The sequence below is a fragment of the Sminthopsis crassicaudata genome, chromosome 2 (assembly GCF_048593235.1).
Source record: "Sminthopsis crassicaudata isolate SCR6 chromosome 2, ASM4859323v1, whole genome shotgun sequence".
NCBI classification, from domain to species: domain Eukaryota; kingdom Metazoa; phylum Chordata; class Mammalia; order Dasyuromorphia; family Dasyuridae; genus Sminthopsis; species Sminthopsis crassicaudata.
The window spans coordinates 371,744,605-371,771,774 of NC_133618.1; the positions used below are offsets into that span (position 1 = coordinate 371,744,605).

General features: G+C 34.2%; 1 protein-coding gene across 1 annotated transcript in view; it reads right to left on the bottom strand.

Moving 5' to 3' along the window:
• The window catches only part of RCOR1 (REST corepressor 1), a 92,876-nt gene that overhangs the window by 11,457 nt on the left and 54,249 nt on the right, over positions 1-27,170 (bottom strand). Inside the window, exons 4-6 of the mRNA XM_074291207.1 lie at positions 5,058-5,110; positions 3,738-3,899; positions 2,928-3,046 (exon numbers count right to left, since the gene is read on the bottom strand). Coding sequence (XP_074147308.1) covers positions 2,928-3,046; positions 3,738-3,899; positions 5,058-5,110 — 334 coding nt within the window. The remainder of the gene's footprint in view (positions 1-2,927; positions 3,047-3,737; positions 3,900-5,057; positions 5,111-27,170) is intronic.

A 27,170-nucleotide genomic window follows, 5' to 3' on the forward strand; every position in this document is an offset into this window, starting at 1 on the left:
ATTTATATATTAAACATCTTTTATGTATCCATCTCTGTGCTGTGTGCTAGGAATCTAAGTACACAGAATGAAATTATTCCTACTTCACAAGATGCTTACATTCTAACAGAAGAGACAAGTACATAAATTAATATAAAGAGGGGAGTGAATCCCAGGCACATAGGATGATTGGGACAAAGGCTATGAACAAGGATATGGAGCTTTATGTCTTGAGGCTACTTGGGTTAAGTCAAAGGCTGTGAGATGAGGAATAATGCCCAAGGAGGCTAGAAAGATGGGTTGGGGCCATATTGTGTATGGTTTTAAAGGCAAAGTAAGTTGAAATTTGAGGTTTTAGGTAACAGGAAGTCACAAAAATTGACTGGATAGCAATCTCATAAGGTTAGAGCTGCACTACAGGAAAATTAATTCAGCAGTAATATGTAGGTTGGGCTGGACTGGGAAGAGATTGAAAGCAGGAAGAGCAGGAAGATCAATCAGGATGCTACTACAACAATCTGGGCAAGAGACAACAAGGACTTGAACTAAGGTGGCAGTTGTGTAAGTGGAGAGAAGGGGTTAAAAGCTTTAGAAGCTAGCAATGACAAATGACAGATTGGATGTGGGGTAAGGGTGAGTAAGGATTAATATGAATGTTGGGAACCTAGGTGACTGGAAAATGGTGGCACCTTCAACAGAAAATGGGAAGTAACAACTCAATTTACTTTTCAGTTGTGGTTTTTTTTTTTTTTTTTTTTTTTGCTGGGAAGAAAGAATAAGACAAAAATGAAAATCATAATAAGGAGTTAATACCCAAAATAAATAACAGCATATAATTACCCTTCATGAGCTCAAGTTACCAATTCAGTACCCAAATTAAGATACTGGAAGATGTGATTTTTTTGATATTTCAAATGTAGAAAGCTGGAAAGGTAAAACTGGAGTAGAAAAATATCCTGATCATCAAAAAAGGGAAGAAAATAGAAATCTACTAATGGGTCTTAGATTCTTGGCAAATTTTTAGTTTATATTTATAGAAATGGTTAATGGTTAAAGATTATGTGATGATAAACTGTGATGAATTTGACTTTTTTTTTAACAACAAGGTGATCCAAAACAATTGCAATAAACTTGTGATGGAAAGTAACAGCCACATGCAGAGAGAGAACTGTGGAGACTGAATGTGGATCAAAGCATAGTATTTGCACCTTTCTGTTTTACTTGTTGCTTGTTTTTCTTTTTTTCTCCCTCTTTTGATCTGATTTTCCTTGTGCAGCATGACGAATATAGAAATATGTTTAGAAGAATTGCACATATATAAGCCATATCAGATTGCATGCTGTTTTGTTTGTTTGTTTGTTTTTTAGGGGGAGGGAGGGGAAAAAAAATCTGGCACACAAGGTTTTGCCAAGGTGGGTGTTGAAAACTATCTTTGTATGAATTTGGAAAAATAAAATACTATTTTAAAAAATATTTAGAAAAGAAAATAACAGAACAGTGTGGGCTTATTGAAGAACAGGAAGTGCCAGGCTATTTCCTTTTTTGAGAAGGTTATTAAATTGAATGATTAGAAGAATACTGTAGATAACAATTACTTTAGCAAGCCATTTGATAAAGAAAGGTTGGTTCTTAATAAAGAAAGGTTGGACAGAAGATAGTACCACTAGATGGATTTGGAACTGGTTGCATAGCCTGAGCCAAAATAGTTATTACTAGTTCCATATTTATGTGAAAAGAAACCATAATAGAGTTCCCTTGGAAACTGCACTTAGCCTTGTTCTGTTTAATATTGTTTTCCAAGATTTTAATAAAGGGAAGGATGGCACTTTAAATTTAAAGATGACACAAAACAAAGAGACGGATAACATACTAAAAAGACAAGAATTTCAATATATCATACTTTCCTAGATGTAGAGCTAAAAGGGAACTTCTCCCTCTAATTTAATCTTGCAGATGAAGAAATTGAAAGCAAGAAAGGTTAAACGACTTGCCAAGGGAGAGATTTGAATTCCCCCTTTCTTTACAAAAAAACTGGTTTAAAATGAAATTTAGTAGGGATAAATGAAGTCTTACATTCTGGTCAAAAAACCTGATTTGACAAGTAAAAGAGAAGTCATGTTTAGCCAGACAAAAATTAAACAAATCAGCAATTTTATCTGAAAAAAATTTAGTGGATCATAACTTTGATGAATCCAAAATGTGAAATGGTATTCAAAATACAAATGAGTTGTCTTGTAGTGCATCAAAAGAAGCAATAAGGAAGCAACTAATCCACCATCCTCTGTTTGTTCTAGTCATACTACATCTAGAATACTGCATTAAGCTGATAGAAAAGGTGAAGAGCAGCAGGAAAATAAAAGACCCCAAAAGCCCAAGCCACATTGTCATCAAATGAAAGAACTGGGAATATCTGGCTTGAAGAGAACATGGATTAGAAGAGGAAAAGGTCAAGGTGGATAATAACTCTCTTCAAGAACTTTAAAGGCATAAGATAGAAGAGTAATTAGATTGTACTTTTGAACCCAAAGAGAGAACTAGAAGTAACAGGTAGGCTTTGCAAATTTAAAATAACTGACACTACTCAAAGTAGAATAAGCTGCCCTGATCTATTTTTAATATTTTGACAACTGATTCCAAATGGCCATTTAGGGTTATGAATTTGTTGAGACTCCAGATGTAACTTGTGAAACCATGCCATTTCAACCTAAAAATTATATTATTATTTTAAATATTCACTAAATTAAAAGAGAGGGATATATTGGCAAAAATGAAGAAAACATCTACTTATTAATTGCAATGTTTCTGTTTAACTACTATTCTATCAGGAAATAACTGGGGAAACTACAAGCAATTTTCGCATTTTTACATGCTCTCATGAACTCTAGTGACTAACCAAAATTGCCCAAGCTAGTGAAAATAAATAAATAAATGTAATGATGAATTATTACCTTTCCTCCCGTTCTCTTTTCTGTTTCCGAGCATGACGATCCATCACACTGGTTTTGGTTCTTGTCTTCTTCCAAGAATAGTAAAATTTCACTAGACTTGCTATAGACTTATCAGGAAGCTTTAAAAAAAAGAAAGAAAGAAAGAAAAGAAAAGAAAGAAAATGTATTCTTATAAAACTTTATTGTATAAACTACAATTTGAATTTAAATACTGTAAGTTATTATTTAAATTCAAATACAAATAAGTGAAACTTTTTTTTTCTTAGTGCAAGTAAAATTTTAACCTACTCCATAGCCAAAATCACCATAAATTCTGATTATTATTGTCTACAGGGCATAGTTCTACTGAGCTAAGTGGCAAAAGTCATAAGAAATAATAGAATTATCCTGTTTAAGCAATATAGCACACCCAAAGTTTTTTTTTTTTTAATTGTTGATACTTCGTTTTGATCACTGATATCTGAAGATAGCTCTCCCTACTATCAGAATTGAACAGTCCTCACAACAAACAGTTCAGCAGAGGCACATGTAACAGTGACTTCATCTAATAATAATATGCACATCTATTGTAAAACCCTACTATATTCCCTATGTATCTACCATAGCCCTTGATTTATTTTTAAGCCTTATATTTTTAAAAACATCTTCAAAAATTTCTTAAGACAAGATTTCAGTTAAACATTTTTGAATAAATGACTAAAACAGTTATAAATACCCTTTTCTGAATACTATACACAATCAAACCAGCATACCTGTACCAAGACATAATGTACTGGATAACGTCCTTCCATATCTTTTTAATCTACTTACCATTTGTTGGATTCTATGAAATGTTTTCCCATGAAAACTAAAGGCCTGTTCAAAGAGAACTTTATCTTCCACAGTCCACTCATCTGGAAATGGGGTAAAGTTGGGTAGATCAGCCAAGGATTTTTCAATATTGTGCTTATGCCAAAAAAGCATCCCAAGAGCCTAAAATATACATATAATACACATAAAAACTTTTATATGCAATACTATAATCTTAGATCAAACAACCTCAAACATATGTAATGTTATCAATAGAGGTAAAGAGCAAACACAATGCTACTGGAATTTTTTCTATTTAGTTTCTTCACTCTAAAAAGTTTTTTGGTTATGATTGTTAAGAATATTACAGATGAAAATCCTTGAAAAGATAACAGTCCTCAGATTCCCTTCCAACTTTTCAATTCTATAATCCCACTTATGTAGAAGTGATAAGATAGAGATTAAAAAAAAAAAAAAAAAAAGGAAATCAGTCTGACTTAATCAGAAGTATTAGTTGTGACGGGAGGATAGAAGAGGGTAGTATTGATCCAGACCACCCAAGTACAACACAGGGAGTCTATCAAATTGAAAATGGGGAGGGCTAAGCCATCCAAACATAATAGATATTTATGGGCCAGGTAGATGAGAATCTTCATTAAAAATTTCTGATTTTATAACTAGACAAATTTTTTAAATTTTTTTCTTCAACTTGTATTAAAAAAAACCCTTAAAAACCCATCCTTTCCTCTTCCTTGAGCTGCTTCAAATAAAGAAATTGTGATTAGAACCACACCAGAAATGCTATCTTCTCCCCTCTTTCCTAACTCTAAATAAGAATGTGGTACTTCTTCCTACCCACCTGATAAGTGCCCTTGGGATTTACTGAACAATATAATATATTCACTAATGAAAAGAACTTCTTTGATAGGAAGTAATTTCTCCTCATCAATGTCAATTTTTAAGTTAAGAGTAGAATAATTTTTGTAATTTGTAGAAAGATTTACAGATGGAGAAAGAGGTTACATTAGTTATTAGTTCATATTTCTACAGAATTTTTTTTAAAGATTTATAAGCTATTTTTCTCCCTATATTCACCCGGTGAGGTAGGTAATTATTAGCTCATTTTATAGGAAAGGTGATTTCTAAGGTCCCTTCAGAACTTAAGGACAAAAATAGTAAAAGGCAAGAAAGGAACATAGAGGGAGAGAGACTGACTTATTGAGCAAAGGTGTTAAGTACAAAAGAACAATAAGATAATTGCATTATAGTACTATAAGAAAATCCTCTTCAACAGTTTACAGAACAGCACTTAATGATTAAAAAAAAAAATCATTTTAATACCTGCTCCATATTGTATCCATGCTTCTCCTTGGCAATGGCAATGTATTCATCTACTGAAAAACACCAACAAGAACAAAAAAAGTATTATTACTTTGTTCAAGAGCTCTGCAGTGTCCCCTGATGCATTGTTGGTGGAGTTGTGAATGGATTCAGCCATTCTGGAGAACAATTTAGGACTATACTCAAAAAACTGGAAACTACGTGAATGCACCTCAATTGGAGAATGGCTGAATAAATTGTGGTATATGAATGTTATGGAATATTATTGTTCGGTAAGAAATGACCAGCAGGTTAAATACAGAAAGGCCTGGAGAGATTTACAAGAATTGATGCTGAGTGAAACGAACAGAACTAGGGGATAATTATACACTTCAACAATACTGTATGAGGATGTATTCTGATGGAAGTGGATATCTTCAACAATGAGAAGATCCAATTCAGTTCTAATTGAACAAAGATGGATAGAACTAGATACACCCAGAGAAAGAACACTGGGAAATGAATGTGAACTACTTGCATTTTTATTTTTCTTCCCAGGTTATTTTTACCTTTCTAAATCCGAGTTTTCTTGTGCAAAAAAGAACTGTATGGATGTGTACACATATGTTCACAATTGAACACTCATACAAAACTATTTCCTTTTTCTTTAAAAAGTGCCATATACTTGTGCCAAAATGTTTGTGGCAGCTCTTTTTGTTGTAGCTAGAAACTGGAAGATGAATGGATGCCCATCAGTTGGAGAATGGTTGGGTAAATTGTGGTATATGAAGGTTATGGAATATTATTGCTCTGTAAGAAATGACCAGCAGGAGGAATACAGAGAGGCCTGGAGAGACTTAAATCAACTGATGCTGAGTGAAATGAGCAGAACCAGAAGATCACTGTACACTTCAACAACAATACTGTATGAGGATGTATTCTGATGGAAGTGGAAATCTTCAACATAAAGAAAAACCAACTCACTTCCAGTTGATCAATGATGGACAGAGGTAGCTACACCCAGAGAAGAAACACTGGGAAGTGAATGTAAATTGTTAGCACTAATATCTGTCTGCCCAGGTTGCATGTACCTTCGGATTCTAATGTTTATTGTGCAACAAGAAAATGATATTCACACACATGTATTGTACCTAGACTATATTGTAACACATGTAAAATGTATGGGATTGCCTGTCATCGGGGGGAGGGAATAGAGGGAGGGGGGGGATAATTTGGAAAAATGAATACAAGGGATAATATTATAAAATATATATATATAATAAAAAATAAAAAATAAAAAAGTGCCATATACTGTACTTTTTGTACTTAAAACAAATGAAGGACTGTTTGTCCTATCTCTTGTCAATGAGAAAAGGCCAAAGTGATTCTTTAATTCCAACCCGAAGTGGTGTTCGTTGGCCAATGCCCAGGGTCTCTAATTTGGAGCAGTCAAGTTGAGCATTTCTTGGACGTGGAGCTCCCAAGACTGGGCTGTTGGTGATAGGTCTTAAGTGATTATTAGGAAGGTTAAAAGCATCTTCAATAGCACATGCCATTTCATATTTGGTCATTTGTTCATTGCCAGACCAATGATTAACATGTATGAGACTGTCTGCCATCTAGGGGAGGGGGTGGAGGGAGGGAAGGGAAAAGTTGGAACAGAAGTGTAAGTGCAAGGGACAATGTTGAAAAATTACCCATGCATATGTTCTGTCAACAAAAAGAGATATATATATTAAAAATAAAATAAAATAAAATAAAAAAGATCTGTAGTGTCCCTAGGGAAAAACACAAATTTCTTAATTTGGCATTTATTGGGAGAATAAACATTTATTAAGTTCATTTTCTGTGTAAGAACTATGCTAAATGCTTTACAAATATTATATCATTCAATGCCCTTCATCATCTGGCTACTGCTTATCTCATCTGATTTATTTTCATCATTCGTACCTCGACTCAAATGATATTCCCTCAGCATATAAATCTATTGCCTTTCATAGACAGGTTTCCTTCAGAGTTTATTGGATACCACCTCTTTAGAAAAGTCTTTTCAGATTCTTCTCACCTCTTCTTCAAATCTTCTTGTGCTTATTTGCAGTCAGCAAAGTCTTTTACCTTGAGTAAGTTCATTAGGAACTTACAAGGGAACAATTTCCCCTACTGGCTTTATATCCCTAGCACCTAATACAGTTTGTATTCATAGAAAGTACTAAAAGTTTGTGAAGTTGAATACAATTCCCCTGATAATGGAATGTAATAAAAGAATTAGACATCATTCAATAAAATATTTTTGTGAGCATCTATGTTTAAGACCCAAATTTAGGTGATATGTAGAAAATGAGGACAGAATATTGATTGGGACAAATAGCTATTCTGCCCTCTGAACAATAAGAAATGGATTTTAAATGCTTTGGGAAAGATTCAAAATATTCAATAATAGAACTGCACAAATTATATTGAAAGCTTTTCTACTCCTAGAAATAGTAGAGACTATATTCTCTCTAAGTATTTTTTAGCCTTCTACTAAAGTCTTACTCTGATGCTTCAACCATAGCATGCAGACAACCCTTTCTTTTTTTTCTTTTTAAAAGCTTTTTATTTTCAAAACATATGCAGGATAATTTTTCAACACTGACCCTTGCATAGCCTTTTGTTTCAGATTTTCCCCTCCTTCCCCTCAATCCTTTCCCCAAATGGCAAGCAACCCAATATATGTTATGTCAAAATGTATGTTAAATCAAATGTGTAAACATATTTATACAATTCTCTCATTGCACGAAAAAAACCAGATCAAAAAGGAAAGAAAATAAGAAAACAATGCAAGCAAACAACAACAAAAAGAGTGAGAATGTTATGTTGTGATCAACATTCAGTCCTGACATTCCTCTCTCTAGGTGTAGATGGCTTGTGATCTTGTGATGAAGGGAACCACTGAAAGAGAAAAAAATATATATATATCCTCTCTTCCTCCCTCCCCCTCTGTCCTTCTCCCTCTCCCTCAGGACATTGCCACTAAGGAAGTCAGCATGCAAAAGCTTTGGGACCTGCATCAACCAGAAGGTGGTTCCCAACTTCATCTTTTGGAACTGCCATCAATCATTTCATTGTGGGAAAGAGTCACATCCATCAGAATTGATCGTCATATAATATTGATGTTGTTGTGTACAATGATCTCCTGGTCCTGCTCATTTCACTCGGCATCAGTTTATGTAAATCTCTCCAGGCCTTCCTGAAATCATCCTGTTGGTCATTTCTTATAGAATATTCCATAACATTCATATACCACAATTTATCCAGCCATTCTCCAATTGATGGGCATCCACAAGTTTCCAGTTTCTCGCCACTACAAAGAGGACTGCCACAAACATTCTTGCACATACAGGTCCCTTTCCCTCCTTTAAGATCTCTTTGGGATATAGGCCCAATAGAAACACTGCTGGGGCAAAGGTTATGCACAGTTTGATAACTTTTTGAACATAGTTCCAAACTGATCTGCAAAATGCCTGGACTCATTCAGTTAGACCAATAAAATATATTAGTTTTCCCACATCCTCTCCAACATTTATCCTTGTTTTTTCCTGTCATTTTAGCCAATCTGACAGGTGTGTAGTGGTATCTCAGAGTTGTCTTAATTTGCATTTCTCTGATCAACAGTGATTTTTAGAGTACCTTTTCATATGACTAGAAATGGACAACCCCAGATTCTTAAAGGATATGCCATAAAAGCCCAAGTTCTGGCATATTCCACCAAACTGTAAAGGTTTTAAGATTAGTACCAGTGACAGACTGCCTATGTTGCTCAAAGACTACCCTTCCTATAATTCTGAAAGAAAAGTAATCAAAACATTGGCAATTAGGTGATAAATTTTTCAGAAACTCACAAAGATTTTCTAGACTAAGGTAAAAAAAAGGCAGAAATCTACATTTGTTGGAAAGTATACCCACATTTGGATATATTGAAATGACTTCACAGGGATAGTATATCAACAAAAACTTAAGTATTAATGTATACTAATATCATACAGAAAATAGAAGAAAAAGACTTGAAAAAGAAACAAGTATGACTTTTGAAATAAACATTAATTTCTACTTAGAACAGTCAATTCTATATCTTTAATATCTCCAAATGAACTATGGTCACTTAATCTAGAACAGTAAACAGCATTAAGTCATATGTCCAGAATTCATTTAATTATCCTGAAATTAATCATCTAAGTGAACCAATCTGTTGTAATAAAGATTTTTAATGACAAGAGATGAAATATAAATGATCCATGACTACAACTCTTAGTCAAATAGGAAAAATGTAAATTAGAAAACACTCTGCAATCTGGTTATTTAACATATAATGGTGGTGTTCTACAAATTCCTGTTCTTCTATACTAAGAAAAGAGGTCACAGTGGGTAGCAACTATGTCATTTAGCATAATAACCCTCACAGCTGTAAGCAATATTTTATATGTAGCTCTAGTACTTAAGTGTTTGGGGCCTTATTGTGTTTTAATTTATTTGTAAATTGGTTATTCAGAAGTCAGAATGCATTTTCCATAAAATAAGGTTTCGGTATAGCAGCTAAAATAAAGGACTAAAGTAATTTCTATAGGCTTTAGCTATATGGATGAATCTGTAATCTCAAGGTAAGTACTCCTTCCAAATGATGAAAACTTTATATAATCTTTATTCCTTTTCACTTTGTACAGTTCTTGCTCAAGTGGTCATGTATACGTGAAATACTATGTGGAACATGTGGAATACTTTCACAGAGGTATTCTATGTCCTGAAGGTTTCCTCTAGGTCTCTGAGCATTATATACCAACCAATGACGCAAAAATACCATTCACAAAATATCTTCTTTTCCAGTTACCTCTCTCCTCTGATACCATGATGAGTAAAAGCCTTTTTATCACTCTGGTGCATCTCACCTCAGGATTATATTACTAAAATGGTTTGTGAGAGGATCTGACTACCACCCTCCATTCTGCCATTAAAATGATATGATCATGTGAGACCCCCTTCTACTCAAACCACAGTGACTTCCTTTTGCCTCAGGGGACTAAATGCAAAATCCTCTGTTGGGCATTCAGAATCCTTCATAATGTAGTCTCCTCCTACCTTTGCAGTCTTTTTATACCATACTCCCCATACTTTGTTAAAGTATTTCCTTTTGTTCTCTGTTTGTTATAATTTAAATTGTTTAAATTTCTTTAGGAAATGAAAATAGTCTGTTTCAATCCGTTCCTTTACAGGACAGTAAAACAGGACAGATTGGAATTATCTTAATTTAAAAAAAAGCTCTGCTATAGGAACTTTGATGGTTGGATTATTCACTGATAGCCAATCCAGCAAAAAGTCTCACATCAGCAACCAGTTACTTCCCAGCTTTTAAAATATAATAAATTTGATATTCGGTGACATAATTTATAATTTTTTTATTTTTAAACTACTCCCTCATCCAGTTACATGTCAAGAAAAATTTTAGCATTCATATTTATAAGATTTGAGTTCTAAATTTTATTCTCTCCCTTGAAGAAGGTAAGCAGTATAATATAGCTTATATATGTGCTATCATTTACACATATTTCCATATTAGTCACAGTTGTGAAAGAAGAAACATATTAAAAAAAAAAAGAAAGATTAATGTGAAAAAAAAATTCAATTTGCAGACAAGAATCTATCAGTTAGGGGGAGCTAGATGGCGCAGTGTATCCACAGTCACTTAACACTTCCTCGATGTGTGTTCCTGGGCAAGTCACTTAACCCCACTGTCTCAGAAAAAAAAAAAAAAAAAAAAAAATCCTTTAGTTAAAGTTCCCTAGTTATAGACAGCATTTTCCTTTGTGAGTCCTTCACATACTTGTCTTGAATGTGTTGCTGAGAAGAGCTTGGTCAATCATAATTGATTATCATACAATGTTGCTGATATACAATATTTTCCTGATTCTGATTTTACTTTTATCAGTTCATACAATTTTTCCAGGTTTTTCTGACATCTACCTATTCATTATTTCTTATTGTATAATAGTATTCCATTACATTCATATGCCACAGTTTGTTCAGCCATTCTCCAAGTACATCCCATCAATTTCCAATATTTTGACACCAGAAAAAGAACTGCTATAAATATTTTTGCACATGTAGATACTTTTCTCTTTTTATGATCTCTTTAGGATACATATCAAGTAGTATCATTGCTGAATCAAAAGGTATGCATAATCTGTTTACCTGTTGGATATCATTCCAATTGCTCTCCACAATGGTTGAATCAGTTCACAACCCCACCAACAATGCATTAGTGTCTCAATTTTCCCACATTCTTTCCAACATTTATATTACTTTCCTTTTTTTGTCATATTGGCCAATCTGGTAGGTGTAAGGGATCTTAGAGTTGGTTTATATTCTTTGTGTCCTATAGTTTTCCCAGCAATTTTTATCAAATAGTGAGTTCTTATGCCAAAAGATGGAATTTGTGATGTTACTTATAATATATAATTTTCTACTCTTCCAAAAAATTTTTTAACTTCAAGGTTACAAAAATAAAATATGAACATTTCTGAAAACAATGAACAGAAAAAAATGACTTGCATATAAAAGTGACAACTTTAATCACATGGTAAGTGACTAAAGGCAAATTTAAATTCATAAATAACATGTATTAGTCAACCTGCCATCTGGGGGAGGGGGAGGGGGAAGGAGGGGAAAAGTTGGAACAAAAGGTTTTGCAATTGTCAATGCTGAAAAATTACCCATGTATATTTCTTGTAAATAAAAAGCTATGAAAAAAAAAAAAATCAAGCCTCTAAACTGATTCTAGAGTTTACAAAACTCATAAAAAATGGAATGAAGGTAGAGGTTAAACAAGTGCAATGTGTCAGGCTGTAAGAATATAAAAGGCAAAAGACATTCCTGTCTTTAAGAAATTCAGGATTATTGGGGCAGATAACATGCAAACAAATATGAACAACTTAATATACAGAATTGAAAATAAATAACATATGAAAAACACTTGAACTAAGAGATATAAGGGAAAGCTTCCAAAAGAAGGTGGGATTTTAGTTGAGATTTAAAGAAGTTGAGATAAGGAGGGAGAACCTTCCAAGACCAGAAGGGACACATAGTGTTATTTTCCCCATATCAGTATATAAACAGTTCATTCATTAGTTCTTTATGATAGTTTGCTTATGTTTATCTTTTTATTTTTTTTATTTCAAAGTTTCTACCTGACTCTGATCTTTTAATTGGGAGTGTCTACCGTACTCAATTTTCCACTCATTTGAAGAGGTGTTTACTACCCTATGTGAACCTATGGTTCCTTAATACTTAATTTTTTTTTTGACTGCTTGAATTACTTTTCCTCTGATCTAAAATCTCTAGATTTTGGCTATAATGTTTCCAAGAATTTTCATTTAGAAATTTCTTTCAGGTGGTGATTAGTGGGTTCTTTTGATCTCCATTTTGCCTTCTGGGTCTAAGAAATCTGGCCAATTTTCTTTGGTGATATCTTGGAGTAGTTTACAGGTAGTACAGTTTTATTCCTAAATCATCTGTTTTCTAGGTCAGTTGTTTTTACTATGCCAGTCTTTTGACTTCTAATGGGGCTACTCTAATTTTCAAGGAATTTGATGCTTATTTCAAACTGTTAATTCCATTTAAATTCTTTCTTCCACAGCTCTCATTTCTTTTCCATTTTTTCTCAAATGCTCTCATTTCCTTTATAAAGACTTTTTAAAAATTTAAAACTAATGTTATAAGAATTCTAGTTGAAATAGTATCAAAGTTACGTTTTTCTTTGAGGCAGCTAAGAGACACAGTAGATACAAGTGTTGGACGTGGAGTGAGGAAGACAAGTTTAAATTCTGGCCTTCAAGACATGCTAGATAATACACATAATATAATATACATAATTATAGTCCATTGATTCTAGGGTGGTTGTCATATGGATAAAATGAGATTATATTTGAAATGAGCAAACTTCACAACTTTTTGCAAACTTTAAACACTATATAAATAAATGCTCATTAATAATATCATATTGATGTTTTAGATTCATCTTCTTCTGGGTTTATACCTTAAGTAATTTCTGTCACCATTTTTTAGTGGTGGGATTCTTTGTTTATTCTTCCAGCCTTTAATCCCAGGCTTTAATTGGGGACCGAATCTGTATTTCTAGAGGACATTTTTAGGATGATCCTTCTGCTGTTTTCTTGGGAGTTGTGAATATTATATGATTCCAGATTTTCAGGGTTTTAGCACAGGTTGGAATATATTCAAGCTTTCCATGTTCCTAAAATGGTCTGATAAAGGGCAAAGTCTGATTTCTACCTCTCTATTTGAGTTCTGCAAGTTCCCAAAATATTGCTTATTGGGTCTAAACAATACAATTATGGGCTTGTCCCAATTGTAGTTATAGTACACTGTTGCTAAACTACATCACTAAAAACCAACTAGACAACTCTACTTGTCAAAAATGATAGAACTGCAAGCTCCCCAACTTTGGTCAGGGATTTCTGTACAAGTTATTACTCTGCAGGCTTTAGAACAGTTTAGAAGTTGGAACCAAGACCCATTCACTCCTAGGGTTAGCACCACACAGTTACAACTTACCTGTAAACTTGTTCAGTACACAGCCAATTCTCAAAAAAGAATGAATGAAAGGAATATTTAATTCTTTATCATAAGGAATGGCTCCCTGCCCTGAGAAGGAATACAAGTATATTCAGCTGTAATATGAAGAAATGAACCACACATTACCTCTAAGGTAGTTTGCAGCTTAAAATTTGTGGAGGGTTTTTAACTCCTTGATTTGACTGCCCAAGGAGAAACTGAATGTCATTTTTCCCATTTAAATAAATGTTTTGTGTGTCTTATAATTTCATTAGTAGAAAAAAGAGTCACAAATATAATTATATATATATAATATAATTTATTCACAATATGTATAATATAATAAGTCCAACTCTAAAAATTCTTGAAGGAGAAAATCTCTTTCAACTCTTCCTCAGTGAGGAACCCCACCAGAGGAAAAGCAAGACAGTTTCATTCTGTTATCTAGCAAAAGGAATTCCAATCCTATTGAATTGAAGAAACTCATTGAATTCCAACTCAAGCAGAAACCCAGTGAGCCAACTTGGGACTCCACTCACAAGTTCCCTTCAGCTGGTAGCCAAAGCTCCTATTATAAAAGAGCCAAACTAAATCCTCTCTTTGCAGAGGTTCCAAACATGGCAGCTCCATGCTTGGCATGTCAAAGGCCTCTGTCCACTGGAATACTCTTTCCAGCACCATCCTATCTTTACCCTCACCTATTTCCCTAACCAGACTTTATGCTTCCAATCCCCATAATAAATCCTTTTATCAATCTAGGTTTTCCGGTCTGTAAATTTCTTTACAGAGAATCTCTGCACCGCCAGAAGGAGTCCCCAAAACTCCCTACCCTTGTGCCAAATCCCAAGGGGTTGCATGGAAGCCAAATCTCTCCATTTGGTTCCCTGAACCCCAAACATTCCACTAGACCTTATCATTTAACTCCTTGACCACCAAAAACCCTAATTTCATTTTGGTTCTCTAAATCTAAACCTTATCATTTGGTTCCCTACTAAAGGGAACCCCAAAACCTAAACCTCATCAAATGGACAAACAAGGTTCTCACATTTCTGTTATCCAATATCTAAGTGAATTTTTATAGAAGGCCTAAAAATTGTGATTCTTTAAGAGCTTTTGTTCCTATCCTATTTTGTTGCACTATCACTGCAAGAAATAAAAAGTTTTCAAAAATAACCATTTCATGGTGGTGGGTTTTTTTTCCTCCCATGAGTTGCCATAGTCAAAGAATTTTTCATCAAGATGATAGCCTTCTGGTAATGAGCCTATCTATACTTAAGCTGTTTCTTAGAAAATAGTTCTTAGAAAGTTGTTAAATGGACACCCTTAGAAGTTCTACTAAAACGGGGTTAAATGAGTCTTTTGTGATCTGACCTGGCAAACTAACCAACAAAGAAAAATGCATTATAGGCAAACAAATAGGGAACAACTATACCTCCCCCATTCTATCATATTCCTAGTAGTAGCAACCAGAAGGATAGTGAGAAAGTAACACCATTAAATTGGATCTTCTCTATATCTCACTGTCACCACAGCAGCCATCAAACATATGAAGTAAAAAATGGAAAGACAAAAACAAGGTAACTGACATGTTCTTTACCTCCCCCCACAAAGGATCTTGAATACAAGGTGACCGTACATATATTTAGAATATTTCTAAGTTAAAGGACTGTTAGGATTACAAGGTGAGAACTCAGGTTGTCTGGACAATTACAAGGTGAGAACTCAGGTTGACTTGACAGTTCTCTGGCTCAGACCTTTGGTTCGGGCCTTTAAAGGGAGTTTGCACCTTAGGAATTCTAAGAAGAGCAAGTTCATTGGTGGAAGTATTTTCCCACACCCTTGAGTTCTCACATGCCTATTCTCTGGGAGGATAAAAGAAGGGCAGCACTAGGTCCGAGAAAATTGACTCTGGGCTGAAAGGACAAGAGCTGGAGGAGATTCAGAGCTTCCAAGAAACCTGCGCACAGAAGGAAAGATTTTACAAATCTCCTCCCAAAGAAGGATTATAATTGAGCAGATGACCGGACCCTCACAATTCAAGAACTTTACAAAGGACCTATTTTTTTTTTTCTTTATCATAATCTCTTACCCCATCACAGGTAGCTCTTCAATATGTAAAGAACTTTGTTTATAAGAGCTCTATAAAATAGCTACTACAAATAGTGTTATCGCCATTTTAGAGAAAAAGAAGCTATGGTTAGGTTTTGTGTTTTATTCATGGTTAATATAGCTAATAATAAAGACCAGAAAGAGTGAGGTCTTGATTCCAGGTATTCTAACATGAAGTTCAGTGATCTTTAAATTACTCAATAACACCTGCAAAACAGTTTACTGTTCTATGAAAATATATTTTAACTATATTATGTCTAACTCTATTAAACTCTTAATAAAGCAAAATGCTAATAAAGCTAGTAGCAAACTGACCTCAAGAAAAAACACTGCTATCCTCCAAAAAATTAGTAATAAAAGCTCTTCTAACTAGTGGGAACCAACCACATGGGATAACCTGTCTCTATTATTCTACTTAATAATGGCAGTATTATCACATTAAAAACTTTGAAATGGAAGGAATCTTACCTAGTCTAATCCAAATTCCTTTAAATGGAATCCTTAACCTTTTTTTGTGTGCAATGGGAGTGTTTGGCAGTCTAGTAAGCCTGTGGATTACTTCCCCAAATAATGTTTTTTAAATGCATAAAATTGAAAATAAAGATGCAACTTTTCCCTATGCAAGTTGATGGACCCCAAGTAAAGAGCTTTCACTCTATAAAATTACTGGCAAGTTAGAGAAATTTCTGTCTCTGAAAATAACAGGAAATGAGAAATCACTACTCCCTGAAGCAGCCTATTCATTTTTCTACTTTAACAACATCAGGGACAGCTAGATGGCTCAGGAGATAGAGCATAGGCCCTGAAGTCAGGAGGACTTCAGTTCAAATCCAGCCTCAGACACTTATTGTGTCACTTAACCCCAAATGCCTCAAAAACAAGAATACACCCCACCCCCCCCAAAAAAAACCAATAGCATTAACATGGCATTTACTATGTGCCAGACATTGTGAGAAGTACTTTACAAAACTCATTTAGAAGAAACTAAAAATAAAGAAAACTACAATACAAGATCAGTTAATGACTACAATTCAGAATTTCAGCTATCCAATCAATAAGGGCTTTGAATGTCCATTATATAACTTGTGAATTTAGGATATAAAAGAAATAAATAATTGCCAGCAAAAGAACTTTATAAAGATTATTTATTGTTAATGGAAAGGCAAAACGTTTATCAAATTTGAGGATCATAAAAAAATAAAAATGTCAGGAGATCTCAGTTTCTTCAACTGTATAATGAACTGGGCTATATTCTATATGATCTCCTCTCTGCCTTTACACTGGCTGTACTCCTTCCTCACTATTATTCGCAGGAATTCTTGATTTTCTTAAAAGTCTTCAAGCACAACTTCCTGAATGAAGCTTTGTCCAGTACCACTACCTGCTACTCTTCCAAGGTCACCTTTTCCTCTATTTTGTATTATACTACATATACCCAAGTATGTACATGTTATTATTAATCTGCTAAATGCTTGATCTTTGAGGGCAGTGTTAAACTAACTGCTTTTTGTCTATGTGTCCTTCCAGAGCACAGTAGGGGCTTAATAAAAGTTTATGGATTGAAGGTCAAATAGTTAATAAGTTACAAAGTTAAATTAAAACCCAAATCACCTGGATTTTTTATGGCTCTCTTTCTCCTAAGACAAGGATATCTTAAAGTTCTAGAACAAGTCTTCACTAGCATAGAAATTAGAAGAATGACAGACTGGCTTGGATGGGATGAAAAAGATGATATGCTATTTTGAAGGTAGAGACTTCTAAGATTATCTTGTTAGCTAAATTAACTTTTGTATCCGATGAACAAATCAGCACTAAAAAGCTTATGATAATACTCCCATTATTAATAGAATAATAGAGACAGTTGATAATTGAAATGAGAAAAAAGAAATCTAGCCTCCCCCCCACACCCACAAAACCTTAACTCACCCTCTTGCCTATTTACTCCAGGCATTCAAAAACATTGTGATCCTGCATATTCTATGTGGTGCAGCAAGAAGACACAATAGGGTGAGTTAAGGACACAGCTATCCTTTTAATGAAGCCTATTTAATGTATGGGCCATTTTCAGTAGCATTAGATACTGCAAGGAAATCTGGCACAGATATCTTTTCAAAATGAAATCTTGAGCATACCCAAACACAAATAAACAATCAAATAAATAAATGGACAGATAAATTAATAAATGAATGAACAAAAATCTAGACTGTGATTGCAAATGAATACATAGCTGACATTTTTAGTATTAAAATAAGGAATGAGCTAAGCGCAGCATCTCAATGGAAAGGATAATTAGCAAAGCTATTTTAGTAAAACAACACTGCCATCTGGTGACTACAAAGCATTAATACAAGCAATATTTCTAACCAATGAGAAAACCTTAAGAAAAGGGGAAGTTTGAAAGGTAACAGTAATTATAAAAACTGACATATAGCAAAGTAAGATTCGAAAAATATTTTATATATATTATCCTACTTGGGCCTATAATAACATAATAAGCCTATTAAGTAAGACTACAATCAGTATTATGCCTGTTTTATGATATACACGAAGACCAAGTCAGTCATCCAAAGACAACATAAAAAAAAGTATTTTTATTATTGATTTTTATTTATATATTATAATATATTCTTATTTATATAAAATAAAATTATTGTTAATTTTTTTACTAGATTCAGATGAAAGAATTTACAAGGTTCTTTTGTTTTTTGACCTCTTAAAAGTGAGACTTTCCCTTTACATTCTTCAAAAGTCCAAGATTAAAAGAGAGCTCAAAATTTAAAGATAGGCAGTTTGATCCAAGTAAATCTGTCCTTTTATTTCAAGTTATTTGAAACAGTCACAATATCTCTCAACTCCTCTAGAGCGAAGTTTCTTTTCACCTACAATGTAAGGAAGGAGGCAGGAATGACAAACACTTTGTAACTAATGACCCCATTTTCTGCCAATATTCATTCTATAGAGCCACTCTACATTAACATGTTGTGTTTGGATGACTCAGCACATATCATTTTGGAAATGATAGAAAAATGTGAGATCCTGAGGCAGGTCAAGGAAAAAGAGATACATTCGCTACCTGACATCATGAGAAGACAATGATATTTCTGTCATATGATTTGAAATCAGGTCTCTTCTAAGCCTAAATCTATAATCCTGTTTATTAACTTCATGAATAAAAACTGGAATTCAGAACAAAAACTTTCTTTGCAAAGCAGAATTTAAGTTCTATTGTAACACATTATACTTTTTAGATAGTGGAACAGTTTTTAGACTGAACACATATGTGTTGGTATGACAAATCAAAGGGCATTTGATCAAATTATGGTTATTTAGTGATTAAGAGTAGGAATGTAATCCTGTAGATTATTCTGATTTATTTCCTTCTTGAAAAGTTTGTTTTGAGGATTGAATAAGAAAGTATGAAAATAGCTAAAAGAGTTATTAAGAAAATTAAAATGGGGGGAGAGAGGGTTTGGAGAGAACAAGAGAATGGTTTTGATCCTTCCTAAGGGGTGGAACCCAGATTGGGAAGAAAGGCAGGAGCTGACTAAAGCTCTCCCAAATTCCCCTCCAAAAAACTTGTGTAATGTCTCAATTATGAATTCTGAAATGGCAGAACCCAAAAAAGGTCAGAGTGAAGCAATTTTCTAGTCAAAGACTAATTAGAAGGTCAGTAGCTAAGATCTGCTGTACCAGGATGAGGTAGAATTAGCCCACAGTCTAAAAAAGCAGACCTTGGAGTCAACTGAATCAGCAGTAGTATCAGCAGCTACTGGAGCTCTCAATCTGCACTGAGCAGAAATAAGGGACCCTTTGCTGGAATCTGCTGTATTGTCCATAAACAGATCTAGGTATCAGTTTTGGGTGTCCAACCTCAGGGCAAGATGAAATATTAGCACACCAAAACTTGTAGCTGCAGGGATCTTGGAAACAATTCCAGGATGGAAAAGTTTGTGGTTGCTCAAACACTAGAGTACAGGCCAGAAGAGTAGTAAACACATCTTTCTTTATATCATGCAACAATGGAAGAAATAAAACTTGTAATTCTTTAAAACTAAGGTCTGAAGCTTAGGACAGTGCCCCTTCCACCTCTGGAGCAAAACCTTATTTTAACACAGAGTTAAAAGTCAAGAAATAGGATGGGAAAATGTCAATAACAATGACAAAGAACCACTCTGATAACAGTAAAGATCAAAAGATATACTCAAAACAACAAAGCCAAAATGTTACACCTAAAAGCATAAAGAAAAATGTGAACTGCCCTCCCCCCCCAAAAAAAAAAATTCCTGGAAGAGCTCAAGAAGTATGTTAAAGGAAAAAAAAAATCAAAGAGGTAGAGGAAAATTTGAGGGAAAAAAAATGAGACCCCAGAATTATGGGGGGAAAAATAGTCAAAAGAGGCACACAAAAATATCGAAGAAAACAATACTTTAAAAATTGAATAGGCCAAATAGTAAAAGAGGCACAAAAATCTACTTAAAAGATGAACTCCTTAAAAAGCAGAATTGGTCAAATGGAAAAGGAGGTACAAAAGCACACTTAAGAAAATTTCCTAAAAATGAGAGTTGGGAAATTAATGATCTCAAAAGAACTTTAGTATGGAGCCATAGTTAAGATAATACAAGAGTTAGCAGATTCTACATGAAAGGATATGAGAGCTTGTGATGAGGTTTAGATTAGGGGTACCCAAATGAAATTAGGCTTTCTGGTGGTCAGGGAGTTAAATGAGGTCAAAAGGCAGCCCAAGGGTAGGGAGTTCTGGGATTCCCTTCTGGCAAGAGTCCCCTGTAAAGGAATTGACAGACTGGAAAACTTATATTGATAAAAGAAGTTTATTATGGGGATTGGAAGTAAGGTTAAAGTCTAGTTAAGGAAATAGGTGAGATTAAAGAGAAGGGGCACTAGAAATCATATTCCAGTGGGCAGAGAGTTCTAGGGGTGCCAGGAATGGTGCTGGCATGTTTGGACCCTCTGAAAAGAGTAGATTTTAGTTTGGCTTCCTTTTATAATGAGAAATTAAGCTAAAGGGGCCCATAGGTGGTATCCCAAATTGGCTCCTTGCTGGATTTCAGCTAGGGCTAGAATTTGCTTGGTGGGGGGTTGAGAAACCTGAACAGATCATTAGAATGGGGGCTGGGAAAAGCCCGGTTCTCCTATTAGAATTCAAAAGAGGTGCTTTTGACCAGGATTTGTGAATCAAAGGTACAGGCTTCCTGAACTGATAAATGCATCAGCCAGGAGGGGCTAGAAGTAATCTCAAACAGAAAGGAATAAACAATCTGAAAGGACTAGTTTCTTAAAGGGACCACAACCCACTTCATTTGGATTTCAAACTTCAGAGGGCAAAGAAGCTGGAATTAAAATCAAGAATTACCCAACAAAACTGAATAACATGTTCAGAAGAAATAAACGGACGTTCTCACACCAGCTACCTAAATAGGTCCAAATGGTTCATGATTTAGACCTAAGGAGTGATACTATAAGCAAATTAGGAGAGTAAGGGATAATTTGCCTGTCATAGTTTGGGGAAAGGGAAAATTTTTAACCAAAAAAAAAAAAAAAAAAAAAAAAAAAAGAACATTATGAAATGCAAAATAAATAATTTTGATTACATTAAATTAAAAGGTTTTACACAAAGAAAACCAATGCACTGAAGTAGATTATTTTTATAGCAAGTGTTTTATTGACAAAGATCTCATTTCTCAAATATATAGAGAACTAAGTCAAAGAATATAAACAGATAAATTTCAGATAAAGAAATTAAAGCCAAATATTACCATGTGAAAAAATGTTCTAAATCACTATTTATTAGATACAAATTAGAGATACACAAATTAAGACAACTCTGAGGTACCAATTCACACTACTCAAATTGGCTAATTTGAAAAGGGAAAAGGGAAAGAATGTGGGAAAACTGGAACATTAATACATTGCTAGTTGAGTTGTGAAATGATCCAACCATTCTGGAGTGCAATTTAGAACTATGCCCAAGGGGCTATCAAGCTATGCATACTCTGATTCAGCAGTGTCTCTACTAGGTCTAATATCACAAAGAGATTATAAAAGAATGAAAAGTACTCACATTATGCAAAAGGAACTAGAAATTGAGTGGATACCTAACAGTTGAGGAATGGCTGAATAAGTTATGGTATATGAATGTTATGTTAAATGAAATGAGTAGGACCAAGAGAACTTGAACATAACGATAGCAAGATGACCAACCTTGGTAGACTTTTCAACAATAGTCTAATCAACAATAAACTCTTCCAAGACAATTTCAATAGACTTTGAATAGAAAATGCCATCCATATCCACATAAAGAACGATGGAGACTAAATAGAGATTGAAACATCCTATTTCAATCTTTTTTCCCCCTTTTGTTCTGATTTTTCTTTCACAATATGACTAATATGGAAATGTGTTACATTGAAAATTATTGTTACATGTAATTGGGAAAAAATAAAATACTATTAAGTGGGGAGGGGGGAAGTAAGTTTTTAAAAATAGATATTTAATGAAATGAAAGGCTTGAAAGATTCCTGATGAATATCAAATATAAGACTCAAGAGAAGCACAAAAAAAGGTAAACAAGAAAGAGAATGCATAAGGGATTCAATAAGATTAAACTTTTTATATTTCTACATGGAAAGATAATATTTATAACTCCTAAAAACTTTCTCACTATCAAGGCAGTTAGAAGGAGTATACATAGACAAAGTGGGTGTGAGTTGAAGATAATGAAATGCTACCTAAAAAAAATAAGAAGAAACTGGGAGAAGTAGAATGTAGTAAAAATTATCTCACATAAAAAGTGCAAATGAGGAGCAACTAGGTGGCTCAGTGCATAAAGTACCAACCCTTAAGTCAGGAGGACCTGAGTTCAAATCTGGACTCAGACACTTAACATTTCCTAGATGTGTGTCATTTAACCTCAATTGCTTCAGGGGGGAAAAAAAAAAGGAAAAGAAAAGAAGAGAAGTGAAAAGAAAAAAAAAAGAAAAATTTAAAAAGCAAATGAACTTTTATAGTGGAGGGAAAGATGAGGGAGGTATTGGGGAGGGGAAGGAGAAGAACCACTTGAATTTTACTCATACTAGTCTCCAGAAAAAGAACTGGTAGAATCTGAATGCAGATAAAAGCATTTTTAAAAAATTTTTCTTTTGGGGGGAGGGAGGAAAAGGGTCCTTTGTTTTCTTTCACTACCTGGCTAAATTGGAAATATGTTTTGCATGACTGGACATACATAACCCATATCAAATTGCTTTCCTTCTCAATGAGAAGGGAGGTTTGGAAAACATTGTGAATTTAGAACTTAACTTAAGAAAGGGTTAGATAATTAGTTCATTTGTAGGCGGTGATAAGTTTGTGATAGCAATGTGATAGCACATCCAGATGAAAATGATCAGTAAATAAAATGGAAATTCATGGGAAAGCTAGTTGGTATAGTGGATAGAGCACCAGCCCTGAAGTCAGGAAGACCTGAATTCAAATTTGACCTCAGATATTTAACACTTCCTGGTTTCATGATCCTGGGCAAGTCACTTAACTCCAATTGCCTCAGCAAAAAAACAAAAAACAAAAAACAAAAAAAAAAAAATTCATTTGAGCAACTGGAAGGGACTATATAATGAGCTGTTTAAATTTTAGGTGCTTATATTCTTCTCTGGAGAGAAGTAAAGGCAGAATAAGGAATAAAAGTCCTGTCTAAATGAACAAGTATTTCTTAAGTGTTTATTACAAACTATATATACACACACACACAAACACATATTGCTGAGGACACAAGTACAAACTGTTAATAATCTCAACTCATATTTAATTTATATTCTTTGAAGATAAAGAATAAGATTCAACAGGCATGAAGGGTAGGGATAGGAATTTATATCAGTTTTGGCAAATCAAAACTATACCAACTTTTCAACTTATCATATGGACTAATAATTAAACATGACTAGGTTTGCAAGAAGAATTGGGACATATTTCTCTTGTCCCTTCCACAGATATCTCAAGAACTAAAAGCCTAATCGTAACTGCAACAAGGCAGAGTTTCAGACACCTTCCAGGACACAGGAACATAGCATGAGAACAGTTCCAAAATCCACTTCTTATTATAATTAGAATGCAATTCCTCTGTCTTAATTCATTCCCCATTGAGAATATCCCTACCCCCACTCACCAGCCCTATCGCTATGAAACTAAATTAAAATTGGTTAAAAAAAAAAATCCTCTCCAAATCTAGCTATCTACCCCCCTTTCATTCTCAAAGACTTCAACTCTTCCCTGTACAACACACTAACACTGTGTCTTCTAAAATGCCTGCTCTAAAACTAATACATTTCATCTCTTGTTCCTTCCATCTTTTGACATTCAGTGAAATATGATGCCCTTTTAATAACATTTATCCCTGTCCACTTTTTCCATTACTGGCTATTCATTACCAGCTTCCCACTCAAGGTGGGAAGATAGAATATCCCTTGCTCTCTCCATTGCAAATCACAAGCACTAATGCTAAGTAATTTCTTTCTGCAATCAAAATTCTAGCAGGCTACTTTTTTTCACTTCTTTCTGTTCTCTTTATCTACTCAACAGTGTGTAGTATGCCTTACCCATCTTCCCTCCCCACTTTCCAGTTCTGGAACCATGAAGCAAAATAAAATAAACCCTATCATTGTTCTTAAATATCAATCCACTGTAGCAATCCACTTTCCTAACACTGCCCAAAGTTATTCCTTGGTGTCCCACCTAAACTGAATATAAGTTCATTGAGAGTAGGGGCTATTTTTTTTTTTTTTAATTTAAATCTCATGTGCTAAGTATGGGGAGTGCCTAGCTCTCAGTAAAGCACTTAATAGGTAGTGGCAGAGTTAAAGTCTTAGAATCAAGAACACCCAAAATTAAATCCTGACTGTTCTGCATTTCAGTTTCCTCATCTGTAAAATGGAGAGCTTATCTTCTAGAGTTCTGCTGCAGATCAAAGAGGATTACACATAAAGCACTTTACAAATCTTATGGGGCCATTATAAATGCTAGTTATTAATAAATAACTGCTGACTACTACAATCCCTGGCACATTATCAACTTATTCCATATACCCAGTCATTTATATAATGTGTCTTTCTCTAAATCTCTAGCAGCCAACCCTTTTTTCTTTACTAATATAGCCTCTACCCTCCTTCATGCCCTTCCCTTCTCTCCTATTCCAATTCATGTTTCACATAGCTGCTGAAATGATTTTCTTAAAGCAAAATATGACCATGTCGCTCCCTGTATTTGATAAACTCAAATTTTTCCCTCTAGAATAAAATATAAGCCACAATGTCATATAAAAGCTCTTCACAATTTGCTATCTTTCCAGGCTTACTACATTACTCCTTTCTTTTTTACCATGTCCACTCTCACACATACCCATATTTTGTGTACTCAGTAATTTTACAGTGACTATATCATATAACTTTAGTTTCCATCCTAACCTCTGACTTCTGGCTTTCATTCAGATACAGCTCAACAATTTGGAACTATGCTCAAAGGTCTATAAAACTGTGCATACTCTTTGATCTAGCAGTGTTTCGACTTGGTCTGTACCCCAAAGATATTATAATAGAGGGAAAAGGACCCACATGTGCAAAAATTTTTGTAGCACCCCTTTTTGTAATGGTAAGGATCTGGAAATTGAGTGGATTTCCATCAGTTAGGGAATCAGTTATATGAATGTAATGAAATAATACTGTTCTTCAAGAAATGATGAACAGGCTGATTTCAGAAAAACTTGGAAAGACTCATATGAACTGATGCTGAGTGAAGTGAGCAGAACCAAAACAACATTTTATTTAGTAACAACAAGATTATGTGATAATTAATGATCAACTGTGATAGTCTCTCCACTCTTCTCAGCAATTCAATGATCCAAAGCAATTTCAATAGACTTTTGAAGTAAAGTGCCAACTGCACCCAGAGAGAAAACTGTAGAGACTGAATATGAACTAAAAAACATAGTATTTTTACCTTTTTGTTTGTTTTTCTTCTTGTGGATTTTCCCCCTCTTTTGATCTGATTTTTCTTGTACAATGTAACAAATATGGAAATAGATTTTTAAAAATTGCACATACTTAAAACTATATCAGATTGCTTGTTGTCATAGAAAGGGAAGGAGAAAAGGAGAAAAATTTGGAACATAAGATTTTACAAAGGTAAAGTTGAAAACTGCATTTATTTGGAAAAAAAAACTATTGGGGGGAGGGGGGAGAGGGAAAGATTTGGCTTAAGCACTGCCTTATGGAGGAGGATTATGGAGGAGAGTCCCTCTCCATGCTAGCAGCTTCCCATCTAAGGCTACATACTTACTTTCCTTCCACTCTGCATCTTGTACATACTTTTATAGATTTATGTTGTCTGTTGCCTCATCCCCTTTAGAATGTAAGTTATTTGATAGCAATGACTATTTTTGCTTTCTTTTTAAATTTCTACTCTTCAGCAGAGTCTTTGGCACATAATAATAAATAAATGTATGTTGCTAAGAGTATCATGCCACACACCTTCAAGTATGACCTACTTTGGATTATTTTTTTTCAATTAACAAAAATTCTCCCTCATCCCAACTAAGATTAAAAAAAAAAAATCTGTTATGAACACGCATAATCTAGGCAAAACAAATTCCCACACTGGTCATGGCCAAACAAAGAAAAAAATCTTGCTACTAAATTTTGATGACTTAATATCTCTGGCCTTTGTCCTTAGAAAGAACCATGAGGGAGTAATACTACTTGAATCTCTGACTACATAATAAATCATTTCCATAATACTTGACAACTTTCCTATAGTATTTTCTCTGTAGAACTATGAAGTACATATAAAGTTACCCTCATTTTTTCAGATGAGAAAACAGACTTCATAAAGGTGAAATAACATGTATAAGGGACACATCAGTACACAATTTGATCAAGATGTAACATAAGACCAACTTAGTCTACAAAGTAGATGCAAAGTAATTTCTGGATGAAAGAAAAGGGGAATCAAGAAAATATTCGTGTAGGATAAGATAGCACTGATGGGTTCTTTGAGGAATTAATGAGGAGAGAATGCACTCCAGGTACTTAGGGACATTTTGTGTAAAGTTAAAGACAAGAAATAAAATGATAGAGCCAGTTTGTATTTAACAAAGTGGCTGAAAGGAAGAACTTAAGAAAAATTGCCTGAAGCCAGACTATGAAGAACTTTTGAAAAACAAGAGGAGTTTGTATTTTACCCTAGAGGCAAAAGAGAGTCTGTGGAATTTTTTAAGCAGGGACTATGGAGAACAGTCTGTTCCACTGGTGTTACTTCCCCATGTTTTAACCAATGTCAAATAGTTTAATGACTGCTGCTTTACACTATACTTTGAGATTGGGAAATGCTATTCTTCTTTCATCCTCACCTTTTCAGCATTTCCCT